This window comes from Bos indicus, chromosome 16, assembly GCF_029378745.1.
Source record: "Bos indicus isolate NIAB-ARS_2022 breed Sahiwal x Tharparkar chromosome 16, NIAB-ARS_B.indTharparkar_mat_pri_1.0, whole genome shotgun sequence".
Taxonomy (NCBI): Eukaryota; Metazoa; Chordata; class Mammalia; order Artiodactyla; family Bovidae; genus Bos; species Bos indicus.
In genome coordinates, this window is record NC_091775.1 from 50,235,387 (window position 1) to 50,252,051 (window position 16,665).

At 59.3% G+C, this 16,665-nt stretch overlaps 1 protein-coding gene across 7 annotated transcripts in view; it reads right to left on the reverse strand.

Moving 5' to 3' along the window:
• The window catches only part of TP73 (tumor protein p73), a 74,809-nt gene that overhangs the window by 37,323 nt on the left and 20,821 nt on the right, over positions 1-16,665 (reverse strand). For 6 of the 7 annotated variants that reach the window (XM_070768334.1, XM_070768333.1, XM_070768338.1 and 3 more), the window contains exons 2-3: positions 10,987-11,083; positions 10,521-10,641 (exon numbers count right to left, since the gene is read on the reverse strand). In XM_070768334.1, the coding sequence (XP_070624435.1) occupies positions 10,521-10,641; positions 10,987-11,054 (189 nt within the window). In that variant the 5' untranslated portion in view covers positions 11,055-11,083. Of the gene's footprint in view, positions 1-750; positions 1,265-10,520; positions 10,642-10,986; positions 11,084-16,665 lie in introns of those variants that run through there. The other variant, XM_070768337.1, reaches the window with a different exon arrangement.

Sequence of the window (16,665 nt, forward strand, 5' to 3'; positions counted from 1 at the left end):
TGCACCCCACGTCCACCTGCTCAATTAGCAGCCTGGTGCCTACTGGCCCCAGGGACCCAGCACGTCTGGAAATGAGCCCCAGTCCCCAGGGCTCAGGACACAGGGGCCAGGCACAAGCTGCAGACCCGTCCTTCTCTCTGCTAGCCAACGGCCCTCATGAAGGGCGATAGGATGGCCTCAAGGCCAGCTTGTGGCCATCCCCTGACCTGCAAACTCAGCTGCCAGGAAACACCCCGTCACCACAGCCAATAGAGCAGCGTCCCAGGTGAGGATGCTCTTGACCTGGGAGCAGGTGGTGGCAGCCTAACAGCCCGAGTCCCGGGAGCAAAGACAACCTCCAGGGTACGCTGAGCTCCTGCAGCCGGAGGAAGGGCTGGGCGGGCAGCACGGCAGACTCCGAGTTCAGACAGTCCAAAGCTGGGGAGCATGGCAAACCCCACATCTCATGGCTGGGCCACTAGCTGACAAGACACCCACCCACCCTCCTCTTCCTGGCTACTGGTTCTGCCCCGCTAGCGGACACTTGTCCTCAGGGCATCTCCAGGATGGGCCGGCACCTCCCTCCTGCCTCTGCTCCCCCTGGATGGCGGCACCCCATCTCGCAGCAAGTGCCCGACCAGGGGGACGAGGGGGGACAGGCAAGAGAATGCCCAGTGACTCTTCCACCAGGCGAAAGCCCCACCAAGGCCCCCCGAGAAGGACAGACACAGGCACCCCAGTCAACCCAAAGGACCCAGGAGGTGCACCTACCGAGGCGAAGTGCTGCATGGGGTCACTGACGAACAGCATGGCGGGCGCGCGGGGCTCTGCACACGCCGGGGAGCTGGCGTGCTGTGGGGCGAGGCATGGGCGTGGGTGGCCGGGGGGCTGGGGGCAGGGGTGCAGCTGCAGGGCAGGGTGGACCAGGTGGACAAGCTCGCCGGCTAGGGGACCAGAAGCGAGGGATGCTCTGGAGCATGTGGGCTGGCCAGGGGCACTTTGGCTCTCTCCATCTCCCCAGTGCTGTCAGCTAGCTGCATCTAACAACAAAACGGGCGGCCCACCCCTTTATTCCTCATGACTGTTCATCAAAGTCCAGGGCAGGCCTCAGCTTGCCCACTGCTGGGTCGGACCACACCAAGGAGGCTGCGCAGGGAGGGGGCGGCATGCGGGGCCGCAGGCCAGCTCCATAATGGGGCTGCACTCGGCTCCTTCTGAGATGCTGCCCGCGGGAGGCCGTGGGGGCCACAGGCCTCCATTCCAGAGCACTGGGGGGCCAGTCTGGGCCCCCGAGACCTCAAAAGGCAAAGCCAGGCCACCCCGAAGGGAAGAGATGGTGCCTTGGCCCCAGCGCCTGGGGCTCAGTGAGTTTTACTTTTGCTCAGGGAACATGGTGGTCCCCTGGGGCCGCCCCAAAGGGCTGAGTGGAGATGAGACATACACGGGGTGACTGCGCTCCCCTGGGACCCCACAGGGAGCCTGGCAACAGAAAGAGCAGCAGGGTGTGGCCCAGTGCAGCCCAGCCTGCACCACAGACCCTGCCCAGGCTGTCTCTGGCCATGCCCCTGCTGCTGCCGAGGCCCCGGAATCAGAGGGACGTGGTCCAGAAGGAGGAGTACTTCCATCCCTGCCCACCACAGGACTGGATGGCACTGCCCTCGGCACTGCCAGGGGCTCGGAGACGGGGATCTGCCTACCCGGGGGCTCTGCGGTGATCACCACCTCTCCCTTCTGAAGGAACCATGCATTCTAATGTAACCATCTTTGGCACAAAGCTGCCCCTGGCATAGGGGCCAGGATCCTCCCTAGAAGGTCAGTTGAGCCCAAACCATGTGAAAGGAGATGTGAAGCTTCCAAGACCCCCAAACCCAGCTGCTTCCCCCAGCAAGGAGAGCTTAAAACCCCCCTCCTGGCCTGTTCTAGCTACATGCTGGGGAACTGGGAGTGGTAGGGGCTACACAGAGGGAGGCTCGGCCCAAGGATCCCATCAGCATGTCCAGCCCCCCAGGTCCTCTGCAGGAGGGGAAGGGGGAGCCCAGGCAGAGGACGTGTAGCCAGTGCCGCCCCCGAGGGTCTGGGCTGGGAGCCCCTGGCTCAGGCTCTTGTGGGCCTTGGTGGCTTTAGCCAGAAACATGGCTCAGCACGCTTGGCCTGAACCCCAGGGCTCTGGGTGGGTGTGGCTGTTACTTCTAACACACAGGCATCCATCACTCATAATGAGACAATCGAGGAAAATCGAGGTTTTGAGGTATAGACTGGTGTTCAGGAAGTGGGGCTGCAGTGGGGCCCAGGCTGTAAGTTCTGGCCAGGATGCCTGCAGGCATGAAGGCCAGGGACTGGGGGCAGCTATCAGTCAGTGAGGTTCCTGTGGGTGCTCTCAGGCTTGCCCCCAAGAGGATTGGGGACTTGGCAGGTGGCTGGATGGAGGGACACAGAGACAGGTAGTAGGGGGAGGGGGCTGGGGTTGAGCCCCCATCCCCACAGGGTATTGCGAGACACTGGGAAATTTTTGATCAAAAGTGGCGCTCTCCAGGTGGGCCTGACCTAATTAGGGAGCGGTCGTCCTGATGGCCTCAGGAGCCAAGGATGGGAGGGACCACGGCGGGTAGGGGGGCGGCAGTTGGTCTCTGGGAGCTGAGAACAGCAGCCCTGGGTCAACAGCCAACAAGAATTTAAACCTGAATTCTGCCAACAACCAGAGCCCAGAGGAGGTCCCAGCCCCAGACACGACGGTGGTCCTGGCTGATGCTTGGAGTGCAGCTGGTGGGGCCCTGAGCAGGGGGCCCAGTGGGGGGACATGCAGGACTCCCTACCCACAGAACCTGTGGGACAATAGATGTGTGTCGCTTTAAGCCCCTCTGTAGGTGGGGACTGGCTACACAGCACAGCTGACTAATACACCAGGGGAATGAGCAGGTGGCTGAAGACCTCGGGGAGAGAAAGGCCAGGGACCCGAAGGACCTTGGGCCACTAGGATGGCTGAAGGGTGGCCTCAGCCTCACTCAGACCTTCAGGATACAGGCAGGCCCTAGGAGGAGCTGGCCACCATGTACCTTGGACCAAAGGCTGCCCAGCGCAAGGCAGGGTCGGGTCTGAAGGTCTCCTCTCTTGAGCCCTGGTGGCAGCCCTGAAGGCAGAGGGGCCACACCCTACCTATACTGCAGGGACACCTGGGGCCTGAGAACCAGCACTGTCGCCGTGGCCTGAGCCCGGGCAGGACTGGGAGTCCCAGGATGAATAAGAGCGTTTTCAGCTCTCAAAGTGCCAGGCTTCTCACCTGTCCCAAAGCATCACCCACTTCCTGTGCATGTATCCAAAGTCCTGACCATCTGGAGATATGACCGGGGGACCTGGGCCTTTGCCCCCAGGAACTCCTTCTAGCTCTGTCCTCAGATGCCAGCTCTGGCCTCCCAGGTCACCCCCGGGGCCCTCGGCACCTGCTCTTCTGAATTTAACTCACTGGGGGTTCTGCCCCACCAACCACTTCCTCACACTTACAGCAGCAGGATGGGGGTATTTTCTTGCTTGGCGCACCTGTGCAGGAAGGGGTGAGTCACCAGAAGGGCACAGCTCAGGGTCCCACTCCTCTCAGTCCCTCCAGACCACCCACAGGCAGGTGGCTCTGTCCCCCACGCCCTCCTACCCCAGGAGGTAGTGACCTGGTGGCTGGCTGTGCACTCAGAGGGTCTTCTTACTGAAGTCTAAGGAAGGGCTGGTGGAGGCTCCCTGCCCCCGAGCTCCTGGCCCTTCCTCCGGACATGAGGCCCTCCCTCCGCCCACCTGACCCCTTCTGGGGGCTGGCTCAGTTCCCGCTCCTGACAGTTCCTGCTCCGGGGACTGCACACACCCCTCCTCCTCCTGGGCCCCCTCCCCAGGCCAGGAAGTCCTGTCCCGGGTGAGTGCTGGGGTCTCAAGCCCCCAGGAGTCTCCAGGTTTTAACCCTGGCGTCTCCCTTGCATAGCTTGCTGGGCACCTGAGGAGGAGCGACAGGGCTCCGGGGTGGATCAGCCCCCAAATGTCACCCCCTCCACGGTCCATGACAGCTGTCACCAGACAAAGGCACCAGGAGAGGCAGGAAGGGCTGCAGGCAGGGGGCAGGCATGGGCAGCTAGCCCAGGAGGCTCCCAGATGCTGGGAGGATGGGTGGGGGAGACGGGGGAGGGGTGGTCAGGGCCAGCCTCAGCATCAGCTGAGCTCCCCTTCCGTGCATCTTCACAGCTGGCAGAGCGCTGCCCCTGTTTTGTCCTGAGGGACACCGAGAATCAGAAGGCCAGGACCACCCAAAGCCCAGGCCCACACGCGGCACAGGGTGCATACGGCCGCTGCCTGTTCTGGGCCCTACGGGCATGCACCACGGGGGGCTTCATCCTGTCCGTGCTCCACACAGACTGGGAGTGGGCCTCCAGGACCAGAGGAGACCCTACAAGCTTCCCCTCGTCACAGCACCTGCCCAGGGCCTAGGGGCCACCTCGATGCTCATGCCCTCTGTGCCGCCCTCCTCTCAAGCCCATAGGAGGCCAGGTGCTCCCCTCTCTCCTCTTGGAGAAGGTGGAGCCCTATGTCTCAGGTGAGTCACTCAGGTTCTGCACGGACTAGAATTGGAGGCCACTGCCCAGGGCAAGAGCCCCACCAAAGGGCCCCTAAGGTGGGCCCGGGGCACTGGTCCTTCCTAGGCACCGCAGGCTCTGGGGCTGGGGGCAGCTGCTCCCGGGCCCTCCCTGGCTCCACTGTTCCAGGTTCCAGACAGAATGGCTTTCTCAAACTCGGGCTTCATCCCTGGTGTCGCCATCACATCTAACGTCTGTCACACCCTCTTACAGGCTGGGCACCAGCAGTCATCCTTAAAACCCTGATGGTTTAGATCTGCATTGACCCATTTCACAGACAAGTAAACTGAGACCCAAAGGGTCAAATAACTCCAAGCAAAGAAGATGTGGGATTGGTATGGGACCTCCGAGACCCCAACCTCTGCACATCTCGGCCCCATGGTGCCTGGACCCTTCCTGAAGCAACCTCCGGGTGTCCACCAGGAATCTGTGCTCTGGGGCTCCTCCAAGGCTAGGGGCCCATTGCTCCCGCCAGGGCCCTTCCCCTTTAACTGCCTGATTCAGCTTCCTCAGCTGCCCAGCGTGGCAGGAGGGTGGTCGGAGGCCCCACAGGGCTGGGGGAGCCTCTGCTGGGGCCCCAGGCAGCCTGTCACCCCAGCTCCACAAGTGAGGGCACCAAGGCTCAGAGACGTGGGGGAGTCGATCCTGGTACAGACTGGCTCCTCAGGTGAGGCCCTGCCCACCCTGCCTGTCAACACTGGCCACTGACGCAGTGGGTGGGGCACCCGTGGGTCCCTGTGGTCCGTCTCCTGATAGAGCCGGGGTGCTGCTCAGGTACCTCTAGTCCAGCAGGAAGGAGTCAGCCTGTTCACCAGGGCAGCCAAGGGGGGTGGAGAGCCAGGGCCCCCAACCACAGTAGGTACCACCCTGGGACCCAGGGCCCCCAACGCCAGGACTGCCTAAGCCTCATCTTTTGATGGACGAGCCCCACAACCCAGAGAAGGGGGTGGCCCCAGAGCCTGGGGATGGGGTGCTGGTGCCCACTGTCACAGAGGCCAGAGGCCAGAGGGAGCGCTTGGGGGCATGTGTGTGTGTGTGTGTGTGTGTGTGTGTGCGTGCGCGCGCATGCACATGTGCATGTGCTCAAGTGCACAAGCCTTTACACGGAGCCTGAGTCACAACTGCAGGGTGGGCAGAGATGAAAGCTTTTGACTGTGCAGCCGCTGCTCTCTTGTGACCTGAGGCCTGGCCTGGGGAGCACCTGACCTGTCACCAACCTGGAGTTGGGGGCTAAACTCACTGCCCTAGCCCCAGGCTTTCCCTGATGAGGATGTGGACGTGCAGATGGGTGGGGGTGGAGGAGGCACTCAAGACACCGCCCACCCCGGCATCAGCAGGTCCCCACCCTCAGCAGCACTGTCCTAGAGGCTGCGTTCTGGCCAGAGGGATCGGTTTCCAGGTTGGACTTTAACAGCGCCCAGTTCAGCTCTGTGGGGCTCCCTGCCAGCACCCTGGGCTCTGTGGGCCCCTCCGGGCCCCCAGAAAACTCGGGCATCGGCCCTTCCACAATGCAGCCTGGTAGTGGGCTCTGCAGTCAGCTGTCCAGCTGCATCTCTGAGTCCCATCTTTGCCTCTGAGCGATGTCAGGCTGCATGAGGGTGAGGCTGGGCTGCAAGCCAGCCCCTAGACCAGTCTCTGCTCTCAGGATGGCCGCCGGGGGTCAGGATGAGGCACTCAAAAGGGTCCTGGCTTCCCTCACCCACCCCTGCCCCCAGCCAGGGCAAGCATGGTTCCAAGTATCCCCAGATGCCCTCTGGGAACCCGTAGGACTTTTACTAAGAGGCCTGTTACTACCTGCCAGACTCAGTCCTCTTGCTGGCAGAGATGGGGGATCCCATCCTCATTGCCCCATGGCTGTGAGGGAAGTCCTCTCCAGCCAGCCCAGACCTGCCAGCATCAGACATCCTCCCTGGAGAGAGGTGTCCCACCCCCACAGGACCCTAGAACTGGCCTCTCCTGATGCTGGGTCATCAGGGTCTCCCAGGCCTGCTGACCCTCAAAGGCATGAGCTGGGTAGCTAGGAGGCGGGGCTCATGGAATTCTGGAGATAGACCTCTTAGGAGACCGTGTTCAGGGGTCCTCCCACCCTGGAGCTCAGTGGCAGCTCCTGTTGCTCCGTAAGGTGTGTAGAGGGCGGGTGTCTGCTTTTTGATTGTGATGTAAGCCCTAACACGGCTTTGGGTAGCTGAGGCACCCACTTCAAAGACATGAATCTCCAACAACAAACACCTCACCAGCTACACAACTGAGTCAAGAGCCCAGCCACCCCACCCCTGACAGCCCCATCTCAGAAAGCCCTGGGTGACCAGACAATGGGTCTTGGAGTGACCCCACATCTCCCTGCCGTGCTTTAATTCCACTGCTGGATTTTAAATTCACCAGGAAAGGGACTTCCCTGGTGGTGCAGTGGTTAAGAATCTGGGGTGCAACACAGGGAATGTAGGTTCAATCCCTGGTCAGGGAACTAGAATTCCACATGCCGTGGGGCAACTAAGCCCATGCGCCCCAACTACTGAGCCTGCACACAACTACTGAGCCTTCAGGCCGCAACTACTGAGCCCAAGCGCCATAGCTACTGAGCCCACAGGCCACAACTACTGAGCCCAAGCGCCACAGCTACTGAGCCTTCAGGCCACAACTACTGAGCCCAAGCGCCATAGCTACTGAGCCCACGGGCCACAGCTACTGAGCCTTCAGGCCACAGCTACTGAGCCCAAGCGCCATAGCTACTGAGCCCACAGGCCACAGCTACTGAGCCCAAGCGCCATAGCTACTGAGCCCACGGGCCACAGCTACTGAGCCTTCAGGCCACAGCTACTGAGCCCACTGGCCACAGCTATTGAGCCTTCAGGCCACAACTACTGAGCCCGTATGCCACTGCTACTGAGCCCACGGGCCACAGCTACTGAGCCCACGGGCCACAGCTACTGAGGCTTCAGGCCACAACTACTGAGCCTTCAGGCCACAACTTCTGAGCCCGCGCACCACAACTACTGAGCCTGCGTGCCACAGCTACTGAGCCCGTGTGCCACCACTACTGAGCCCACAGGCCACAGCTACTGAGCCTTCAGGCTACAACTACTGAGCCCGAGCACCACAATTACTGAGCCTTCAGGCCATAACTACTGGGCCCACACAGCACACCTGGGGAGTCCATGCACCTTCACAGAGATCCCGTGTGCCACAAGTAAGACCTGATGCAGCCAAATATAATAAAAGATCATTCCAATAAAATAATAATAAATTCACCAGTAAAGAGTGGAGGCCCAGTCCCTAGGCACCCCATCCTGGGCCCCAGTACAGGCAAAGCCACCAGTCTTCTCTTTTTCCACTCTCCTCTACCCCCTGCAAGGCAGGTAGTAGGGTTCAGGTGAGCATTATAACCCAGAGCATCACTACTGACAGGCTGAGACCCACCCATTTATGAAGGATGCAAATGTCCAGGAGGGGCGGACCTGGAAGTGAGAGGTCAGGACCCGTGGCCCCTGGGGAGGTGTTGGCCGACTGGGAAGGGTCTGAACAGACAAGATGGCACTACCTGGCCCAGCACAGGCCTACCCTTTCCCAGCATCTGCCTTGGTTTCCTCACCTGTAAAATGGGAATACAACAGCTGTGTCTGCCCCAACAGTCTCCTGGGTAGAGATAGGAGGCTGGGCTGAGCAGGCAGATTCCTCCAGTCCAGCCTGAGGGGCTCCTCAGAGGCAACGATGTCACAGGGTCTCGCTGCCCCCTGAACCCCCAACCCGTCCTGGCTGCCACTGTCCGAGCAGGTACCTTCCCCTGTCCCACTCAGGCCAGTGGGCCCTGGGCCAGCTCAGCATCAGAGATGGACAACAACAAAGAACACAGGGACCCTTCCTCCCCTGCTGCCCTTTCACCCTGGCTCAGTCCCCTGACTGGAGCCCCCCACCCCCACTATTCTCAAAGGCTTGTGTGCTGGGATACGAGCTCCAACTCCTGGAGGGGTCTCTGGGGAGGAGGCAGGCTCTGCCTCCAGAGTTCCTGGCCCCACCTCCCACATGTGCCCTGGCCCTGGGCCTGCTACTGGTGCCCCAAGGCCCTCATGCTGCTGTGTGTGAGGCCGGTGGCCGTCCATGGAGCCCCCAGAGAGCAGAGCTGAGCACAGAGGCTGAGCAGCTGGGCTTCGTCCCCAGGGGACAGATAGCAGGAGAGAGCAGAGCTGAGCCCTGCCCAGATAAGACACAGAAGACAACGTAGTCCTCTTTCTCGAGGTCAAGGAGATGTTCCCAACTACATAGGCTAAGAAAGGCTCCCTGGAGATCAAAAAGGGAAGGGGTGTCACCCCACAGTGTGTGATGTCAATCCCCCCACAGGCCTCTTCGCTAGAATCCATCTTGGCTAAAAGATGTGCACACACACATGGGAGGAAGTGAAAGTGAGTCTCTCAGTCATGTCCGAGTCTTTGCAACCCCATGGACTGTAACCTGCCAAGCTCCTCTGTTTGTGGGATTCTCCAGGCAGACATACTGGAGTGGGTTGCCATGCCCTCCTCCAGGGGATCTTTCTGACCCAGGGATCGAACCTGGGTCTCCCACATTATGGGCAGATTCCTGACCTTCTGAGCCTCCAGACACGTGGGGGACCCTGAGATAACCCAATCATGGACTCAGGACCAGGTAAAGCATGATGACTGGCCACAGGAAACCCGTAAGAAACGCCCCATAAAAGTGGTTCAAACCCCCATGAGGGCGCAGCACTCTCCCTTGTGTCTATTCACATGTACCCTCTTCCTCCTAGTAAGCACTTTTCTGCTTTCACTACTTTCCATCTTTGTGGGAATTCATTTCCACACAGCTGACGGGCCAGGGCCTCATCACTGGCCACTGGTCCCTGCTGGTCTAGTGGTTAGGATTCAGCACTCTCACTGCCACAGCCCGATCTCAGTCTCTGGCCAGCAACCAGAACCCTGCTTCCATCCACTGCGGTCCGAGGCCACCTGAGATCCGAGCCAGGTGCTTCCCTCGTGCTCGTAGCAAAGGTCCTGAGACAGGTGCCCACCTGAGGGAGCCCTGGGCAGCGAGCCCACACACAGAACTCAGCAGCCCCAGGTCCAGCAGACACTATGCCGAGGAGGTGACCGTGGCGGGGTTCTGGGGCATTGCCAGGCTTCCCCAGGGCTGGGGGTCCTTACACACCCTTCTTGTGTCCTGCCTGCCCCCCACCTCCTGGAACCCCAATGCCTGGCAGGAGTATGGCCAGCTACCACAGCCCTGCCTCCAGCCAAGAGGGCCACCCAGTGTGGCAGGGCCTGAGACATAGCAAGACAGGCAGGTGTCAGGGCCTTGGGTGCTCCTGCAACCCCCCTCCCGCCTTCCTGCTCTGGAAACAGCAGCTCCATCCCTTTCGGGGGCCTCTTTCCCATAAGTTAGCGCCTGTGGTGGGGGAGCCCACAATACTCCACTCCATCCTGACCCTGCTTCAGGGCACCCAGGTCATCAATGACACAGGGACGGCTCAGGAATAGACACATGACATATTCAGAGATGGACGTGCTGGATTCTGGGCAAAGAAGGTCCTTCCCCATAGGGAGAGTGCTGCTGTTGGAGCCTCTACCGTAAGAGGAGACACTGCCTAAGAACAAATCTACCATGGGGGAGGCAAAGCAAGAGAACAAGAGGCAGCTGTTTGAGCACCTGGATCCAGCCATGCCTGAATTCATTCATACACCTAGATCCAGCCATACCCGAAGGTCTCGCTACACCTGGATCCAGCCAGGCCTGAAAAGCTTCGTACCCCTGGACTGACAGTTACATGAGCTGATCCAGTTTCTACTTTGTGATCTGAAATGTGCTAACAAGCACACAGAGGAAACTGGGTACCTGCGAGCCTGCCTCCTGGTTCTGCAGGCTCCCGAGACAGTTCACACTCACCACCCCCAGCCTGAGTCCCCCGCAGAGGGAAGCCCCACTCACCATGACAGACGTGGTCATGCCCGGCAGGTGGAAGACATCCATGCCAGCCTCTGCACCACCCGCCACTTCCTCATTCCCCTGGCCTGGCTGGGGAAGGTCAAAGTAGGTGCTGTCCGGCTCCCTAGACAGAGGAAGACATAGCGGACAGCGGAGTGGTGAGCCCAGACCGCCCAGGCCCAGAGCGTGAGGACAGCCCGCACCTCCCCTTGCCCCTCTGCTCCTTCCCCTAACCTCAGCTCTCAGAATCCCCAGCTTCCTTGCCCCACCAGCCTCTCCAGGGCTGGTGTGAGTGCCAGGGAGGTGGCCACCCACAGGCTCTGTCCCCTGGACCTCTCCCTGCCCGGAGCCCTCTGGACAGCTGGCCAGAGGAAGAAGCCCAGACTGTGGAGCCTGCGACTCCAGGAGGAAGCCCAGGGCAGCAGCTCCTACCCAGCCCTCTCCACCCTGCCCAGGGCCCGATACTCACAGAGAACTCCAGAGGTGCTGGAACGTGGCCCCCTCGTCGGCGGCGGCGGGCTGGGTGGACTGGGACATCTTCCAGCACAGGCAGAGGGCAGCTCACTCTGCGCGAGGAGAGAACAAGAGGGTGGGTTGGGAGGGTGCCTCCGAGCCCTCTGGCCAGCGTCCTCAAGCACAAGTGGCAGGGGGGCCAATGGCGACCACTCGGGGACACCCTTGGGTCCTGGTGCAGGCCCCCACCCACCGCTCCTTTCATCCTACCCTTTCTGGGGGTGGAAATCGAGACCCAGGGGTGGGGGCAGCATGGCCTTAGACCTTCTCAGAGCCATCAACTGTGAAGCGGGGATGATGACAGCACCCCCTCATGGGGCTGCTGCAAGGCCCCTTGGGAGCACTGATTTCAAGTCTCAGCCAGATGATCATACTAAGTGAAGTGAGTCAGAAAGAGAAAGACAAATACCATAGGGTATCAGTTACGTGTATAAGTTATAAACTTGTCTACAAAACAGACTCATGGGGGACTTTCTTGGTGGTTAAGACTACGAGATCCCAGTGCAGGAGGTCTGGTTCAGTCTCCGGTCGGGGGACAAAAGTCCCACGGGCCACAGCTAAGTCCACACACACTGCAAGTACTCAGCCGCACGCTGAAAAACTAGAGAAGCCCCACGATGCAACAGAGACCCAGCCCAGCCAAATAAAAAATAATAATAAAGAATGAAAGAAGAGAGAAGAAATGGACTCACACACATAGATAGCAGACATGTGATTACCAAGGTGGAGAGGGATGGGGAGTTTAGGGTTAGTAGATGTAAACCATTGTATCTAAAATAGATGGACAACAAGGTCCCACTGTACAGCACAGGGAACTATACCAATATTCTGTGATAAACGGTAGCAGCAGCTGCTGCTGCTGCTGCTCCTAAGTCACTTCAGTCGTGTCCAACTCTGTGCGACCCCATAGACAGCAGCCCATCAGGCTCCCCCGTCCCTGGGATTCTCCAGGCAAGAACACTGGAGTGGGTTGCCATTTCCTTCTCCAATGCATGAAAGTGAAAAGTGAAAGTGAAATCGCTCAGTCGTGTCCGACTCTTAGCGACCCCATGGACTGCAGCCTATCAGGCTCCTCCACTATCAGGCTCCTCCATCCATGGGATTTTCCAGGCAAGAGTACTGGAGTGGGGTGCCATTGTCTTCTCCAAACTGTAGCAGAAAATAATATTAAAAAGAATGTATATATGTGTATAACTGAGTCACTCTGCTGTACACCAGGAATTAACTCAATATTGTAGATCAACTACGTGCTGTGTGCTTAATCACTCAGTCGTGACCAACTCTTTGTGACCCCATGCACTGTAGCCCACCAGGCTCCTCTGTCCATGGGGATTCTCCAGGCAAGAAAACCGGAGTGGCCCTCCTCAAGGGGATCTTCCCAACCCAGGGATCGAAGCCAGGTCGCCAGCATTGCAGGTGGGTTCTTTACCCTCTGAGCTACCAGGGAAGTATAGATCAACTATACTTCAATAAAAACTAAATTAAAAAATAAAAACAAAACATGAAGATAAAGTCTCTGCTGTGTCTGGGTCATAGTTACACTGGCACACGAGTGGTCATTATTATGATGAACTGTGTCTCTAGGTTTAGCCTGGGGGGGAGACTCAAGCCAGGTTTCCGGGCTCCTGATGCCCCAGCAGCCAGTGACGGCTCAGATCCTGTGTCCCCCTCAAGAAAGGGTAGGTGCAGGGCCCACCCGAGGCTGGAGCCGAGGCCCGGGTAGGAGCCTGGCTGTGCCCAACTGCTGCAGGGCTGGGCAGTCTTTCACCTCTGTAGTGGGATCCTTGCTGGCAGCCTGGATGCAACAGCAATGCCAACCCGGTGAGGCAGCCACCAAGGCCGAGGTGGAGAATCTGCTCTGTCACTGGAGGGGGGTCACGGCATGAATGGCCTCCCTTCACAGGAGATGCCAAGGGCTCAGGGCCCCAGCCCCGTGTCTGCTGGCCTTTGTCCCCACCACCACCCCTCCTGAGAGAACCCATGCCCCAGTTACACCCAAAGCAGCCCTGTCACCACGGCAGTGGCCATGCCAGGCACATCTGGGATCCCTGTTCTTCAGGGAGGAAGGGGCAGGGAAACCAGAGCCCACTCTGCCCACTGCCCCCACCGAGGCCCAGGCGACGTCTCCCCTGGGCTGGCCTCCAGGTTCTTGGCAAGGGGCTACAGGAGTCAGCTCGGCCATCTCCTGGCAGTGCCCAAGCGGGCAGGCCTGGACCTGCCCACAGCCGTCAGGGGAGGAAGGGTGGGGCCTGCAATCTGTTGCTTTGTCTGTCCCCAGGCAGTGGGCCCTGATTGAGGCCTGTGGCATGTTCCTGGGGCTGCCACGTGCCAGGCCACCGTCCCTGGGGCAGTGGCACGAGCTGGGAGGGGCTGGGCAGGGAAGGTTAAGGTGGGGCCAAGTGAAGGCGGCCGGAACAAGTGGTTTGGAAAGTGCCAGCCACAAATCAACTCCCCAGCAGGCTCGGAGACGGTTCCACTCCGTCTCAGGAGATGGGGCTCAGAGAGGTTATGTGACCTGCCAAGGTCACACAGCACAGCTGAAAGTGCGGGGATAACAAGTGGCCTTCTCAGAGCTGGAAAGTAACTTAGTCATGCCTCCTGCCCACTCCACCTCAAACCTTTAGCACATGATCCACAGAGTTTTTACAAGGGGCTGGCCAGCACTCACTGGCATGCTTCCTGTGCTGGGGAGGTCACTCCCATCCTGGGCTAAGCTGTCCAAAACCCAGTGCAGCTCCAGTAAGGCCTGGAGTTGGCCATGAGGTAACTCAGAACAGGGTAGAGTTGGTAGGAAGCAGAATGCGCTGGCTGGAGCAGGCGTGGAACAGGCCGCCAAGCTGAAACTGGGTGGAAACCCACCGTCACCCACTCACCATGGGTGGTCCTTTCTGGGAGAGCAGAGATCAGTCAGGGTGGCCTCTTGGTGTGGCAGGCTGTGCCAGCTCGAGACTCAACTGGCCCAGGACATTTGGTCCCACCCCCTCTATTTTGCCAATGGCCCAACTAAGCCCAGAGATGACAATGCCTTGACTAACGTCACGCAGCAAGTGGACAGCAAGATGCTGTCTCTGGTCACAGCACCCACAACAGGGGAAATGTGGAAATAGCCCCCAGGAGCGTCAGCAGATGAATGAATAAACAGTCCTGGTAGGTCCACCTGTGTGTGTGCTAAGTCACTTCAGTCATGTCCAACTCTGTGCAACCCCATGGACCACAGCCCGCCAGGCTCCTCTGTCCGTGGGATTCATCAGGCAAGAAAACTGGAGTGGGTTGCCATTTCCTTCTCCAGGGGTCTTCCCGACCCAGGGACTGAACCTGAGTCTCTTACGTCTCCTGCATTGGCAGGCGGGCTCTTTACCACCAGCACGGCCTGGGAAGCCCTGGTAGGTCCACACACTGCAGTTTCACTCTATGAAAAGGATGATCTCTCACACCAGCTACATCACTATGCCCTCAGAACCTCACACTGAGTGAGCGGTCATGTGTCTTACGAAACGTCTAGGAAGGTGAATCCCCAGAGGCGGAAGGCCACTTGGTGGTTTGCAAGGACTGAGGGCGGGTTTGGAGTGGGGTGGGCTGGGGGGTGGGGTGACCGCTGCAAATAGACCAAGTGACGGTTGCTCAGCCCTGTGAACGAGCCAAACACCACTGCAAGGCTTGCTGCAAAGGGCTTAGTTTTATGTTGTGTGAGTTTCACCTCAATAAAGAAATGTTGAACTTCAGAGAAGGAGCCTGGGATAGTATGTTGGGGGGAAATCGGCACCACCAAGAATGTCAGGAATATGTCACTCTGCCAGTTACGTGAAAGTTAAGACAGTTTCTCTCCCGGAGCCTAGTCCTGGTTCTCAGCAACTCCCGCTGCCCAGCACCTGGGGTAGTACATCAGCACTGGGAATTTCCCCGAAGCCCCCTCCCCACGCTTATACACCTGCTTCCCCCTAAGAACAGCCAGGAGGTGGGACAGAGAGTCCCCACCCTGGGCAACACAACCAGCATCTTTCCTAACCACACCCCCTGCTTCACCCCAAGCTGCTGGGGTCAGAGGCGCCTGCCCCATCACACAGGCCAGTTCTGGCTCAGGACAGACCTGCAGGTGCCCAGCCCTCTGGGGAAGCAGGAGGCTGCAGGGGTCCCACCCCAGCCCTCATCACCAGGACTGCAGATTAGACAGTTCAGCCTTCCTGAAGGAAGAGGAGGTTCAGGCTCACCAAACTCCACTGTCTTCAGCAGATCCTGCTGCATCTGCCCCCAATACACCCCAAATGCAGGGCTCCATGTCCACTTTTAGCCAGCACCCCGGGACTCACAGAGATTCTGGGATAGACCCCTCTGCCAAAAGGGAAAGCATCATATAGGCCCACCTGGCCCACTGGGGGGACCCCTTTGGTTGCCAACCCGAAGATGGCGCCAGTCTCTGAGGGTGATTCCCACGCTGATTCTCCACCTGCAAAATGGGTCCAGAAACCTGCCCTGCCTAACTCAGAGGATCCGGGGGGACTCTACCCAGGAAGTCACGCAGCACCCAGATCTCCAACATCCTTGGAAAACTCAGAAGAGCTGGCTGCACTGGGCTACGTGTGACAGAGCTGCCGACCTAGTATCTACAGGTGTTGGGGACCACCCGCCACCCAGGCAGGAGCTGGGGCGTGAGGAAGAGGCAACACTGATGCCTGGCCTCAGGCCATCTGCCCACCCCGCCAGAACGCCCTGGGCTCGATGGGCACGGCACCCTCTCCCCTGGGCAGGGATGATCTTTTCCCTTTACCCACTAGCAGCATTTCGGCCAAAGTGGCCAAGGTTCGCAGGCATGAGAGAAAGAAAGCAATTCTAAAACCACTTCCTGCAAATTAAATCCAATTTCCCCGACACACTCTGCAAATCTGGAAATGTGCTCACAATGGAAACTGCTTTTGCAAATGATGCAAATTATGTTAAAAATCGCATGTAGGGGGGAGAGACCAACTTCCGATGATATCCCCCAGGTGGTAGCAATGATGCCACAGGGCACAAATGCATGGTGTGCAGCTCTGCTTTGCCATCAAGTTGAAGTTTCTCTGGAAAGGAAGTGCATCCTGTCACAACGAGAGGAGTCCAGTCCTGCTCAAGGTTGGAGACATGGACGCGAGAGGGTGGGGAGCGGCGTGGGTAGGGGCTGGACTCAAGGAATCCCTGAGCACCCGGCCAGGGGAAGCTGCAGTCACGGCAGCGTGAGAAGGGCAGAGTGCAGCCCGTTCTCACGGCAGCTGGCCCGATGCTCAGACACCCCCGACTGTGGGCTGTGGCCCCCAAAACCACTTCACCTCAAGGAATTTCCAGCGAATATTTGTGATTCTGAGGGGTGGGGGCTGGTGGCCCAGAGACTTCAACCCAGGCTTGAGTGGAGACACAGCCCCACGCCCTAACAACTTCATTTGGGGACTCCCCGAGGTCTCTGAGAGCCACCTGGGGGAGGAGACGTGGCCCCACATCCTGCAGTGCCCCCCAGCAGAAAAGGTTCCAGCCCAGAGGCCCGGTGCTGCAGGGGAGAAGCCAGCTAGCTGCTGCCGGGGCCAGCAGGCTCCCACACTGCCACCCCTGGGCAGGTCTCAGAGGTCCAAGAAACGTGCCCCAAGCTACCAAGGGTCCCAGCTGCAGC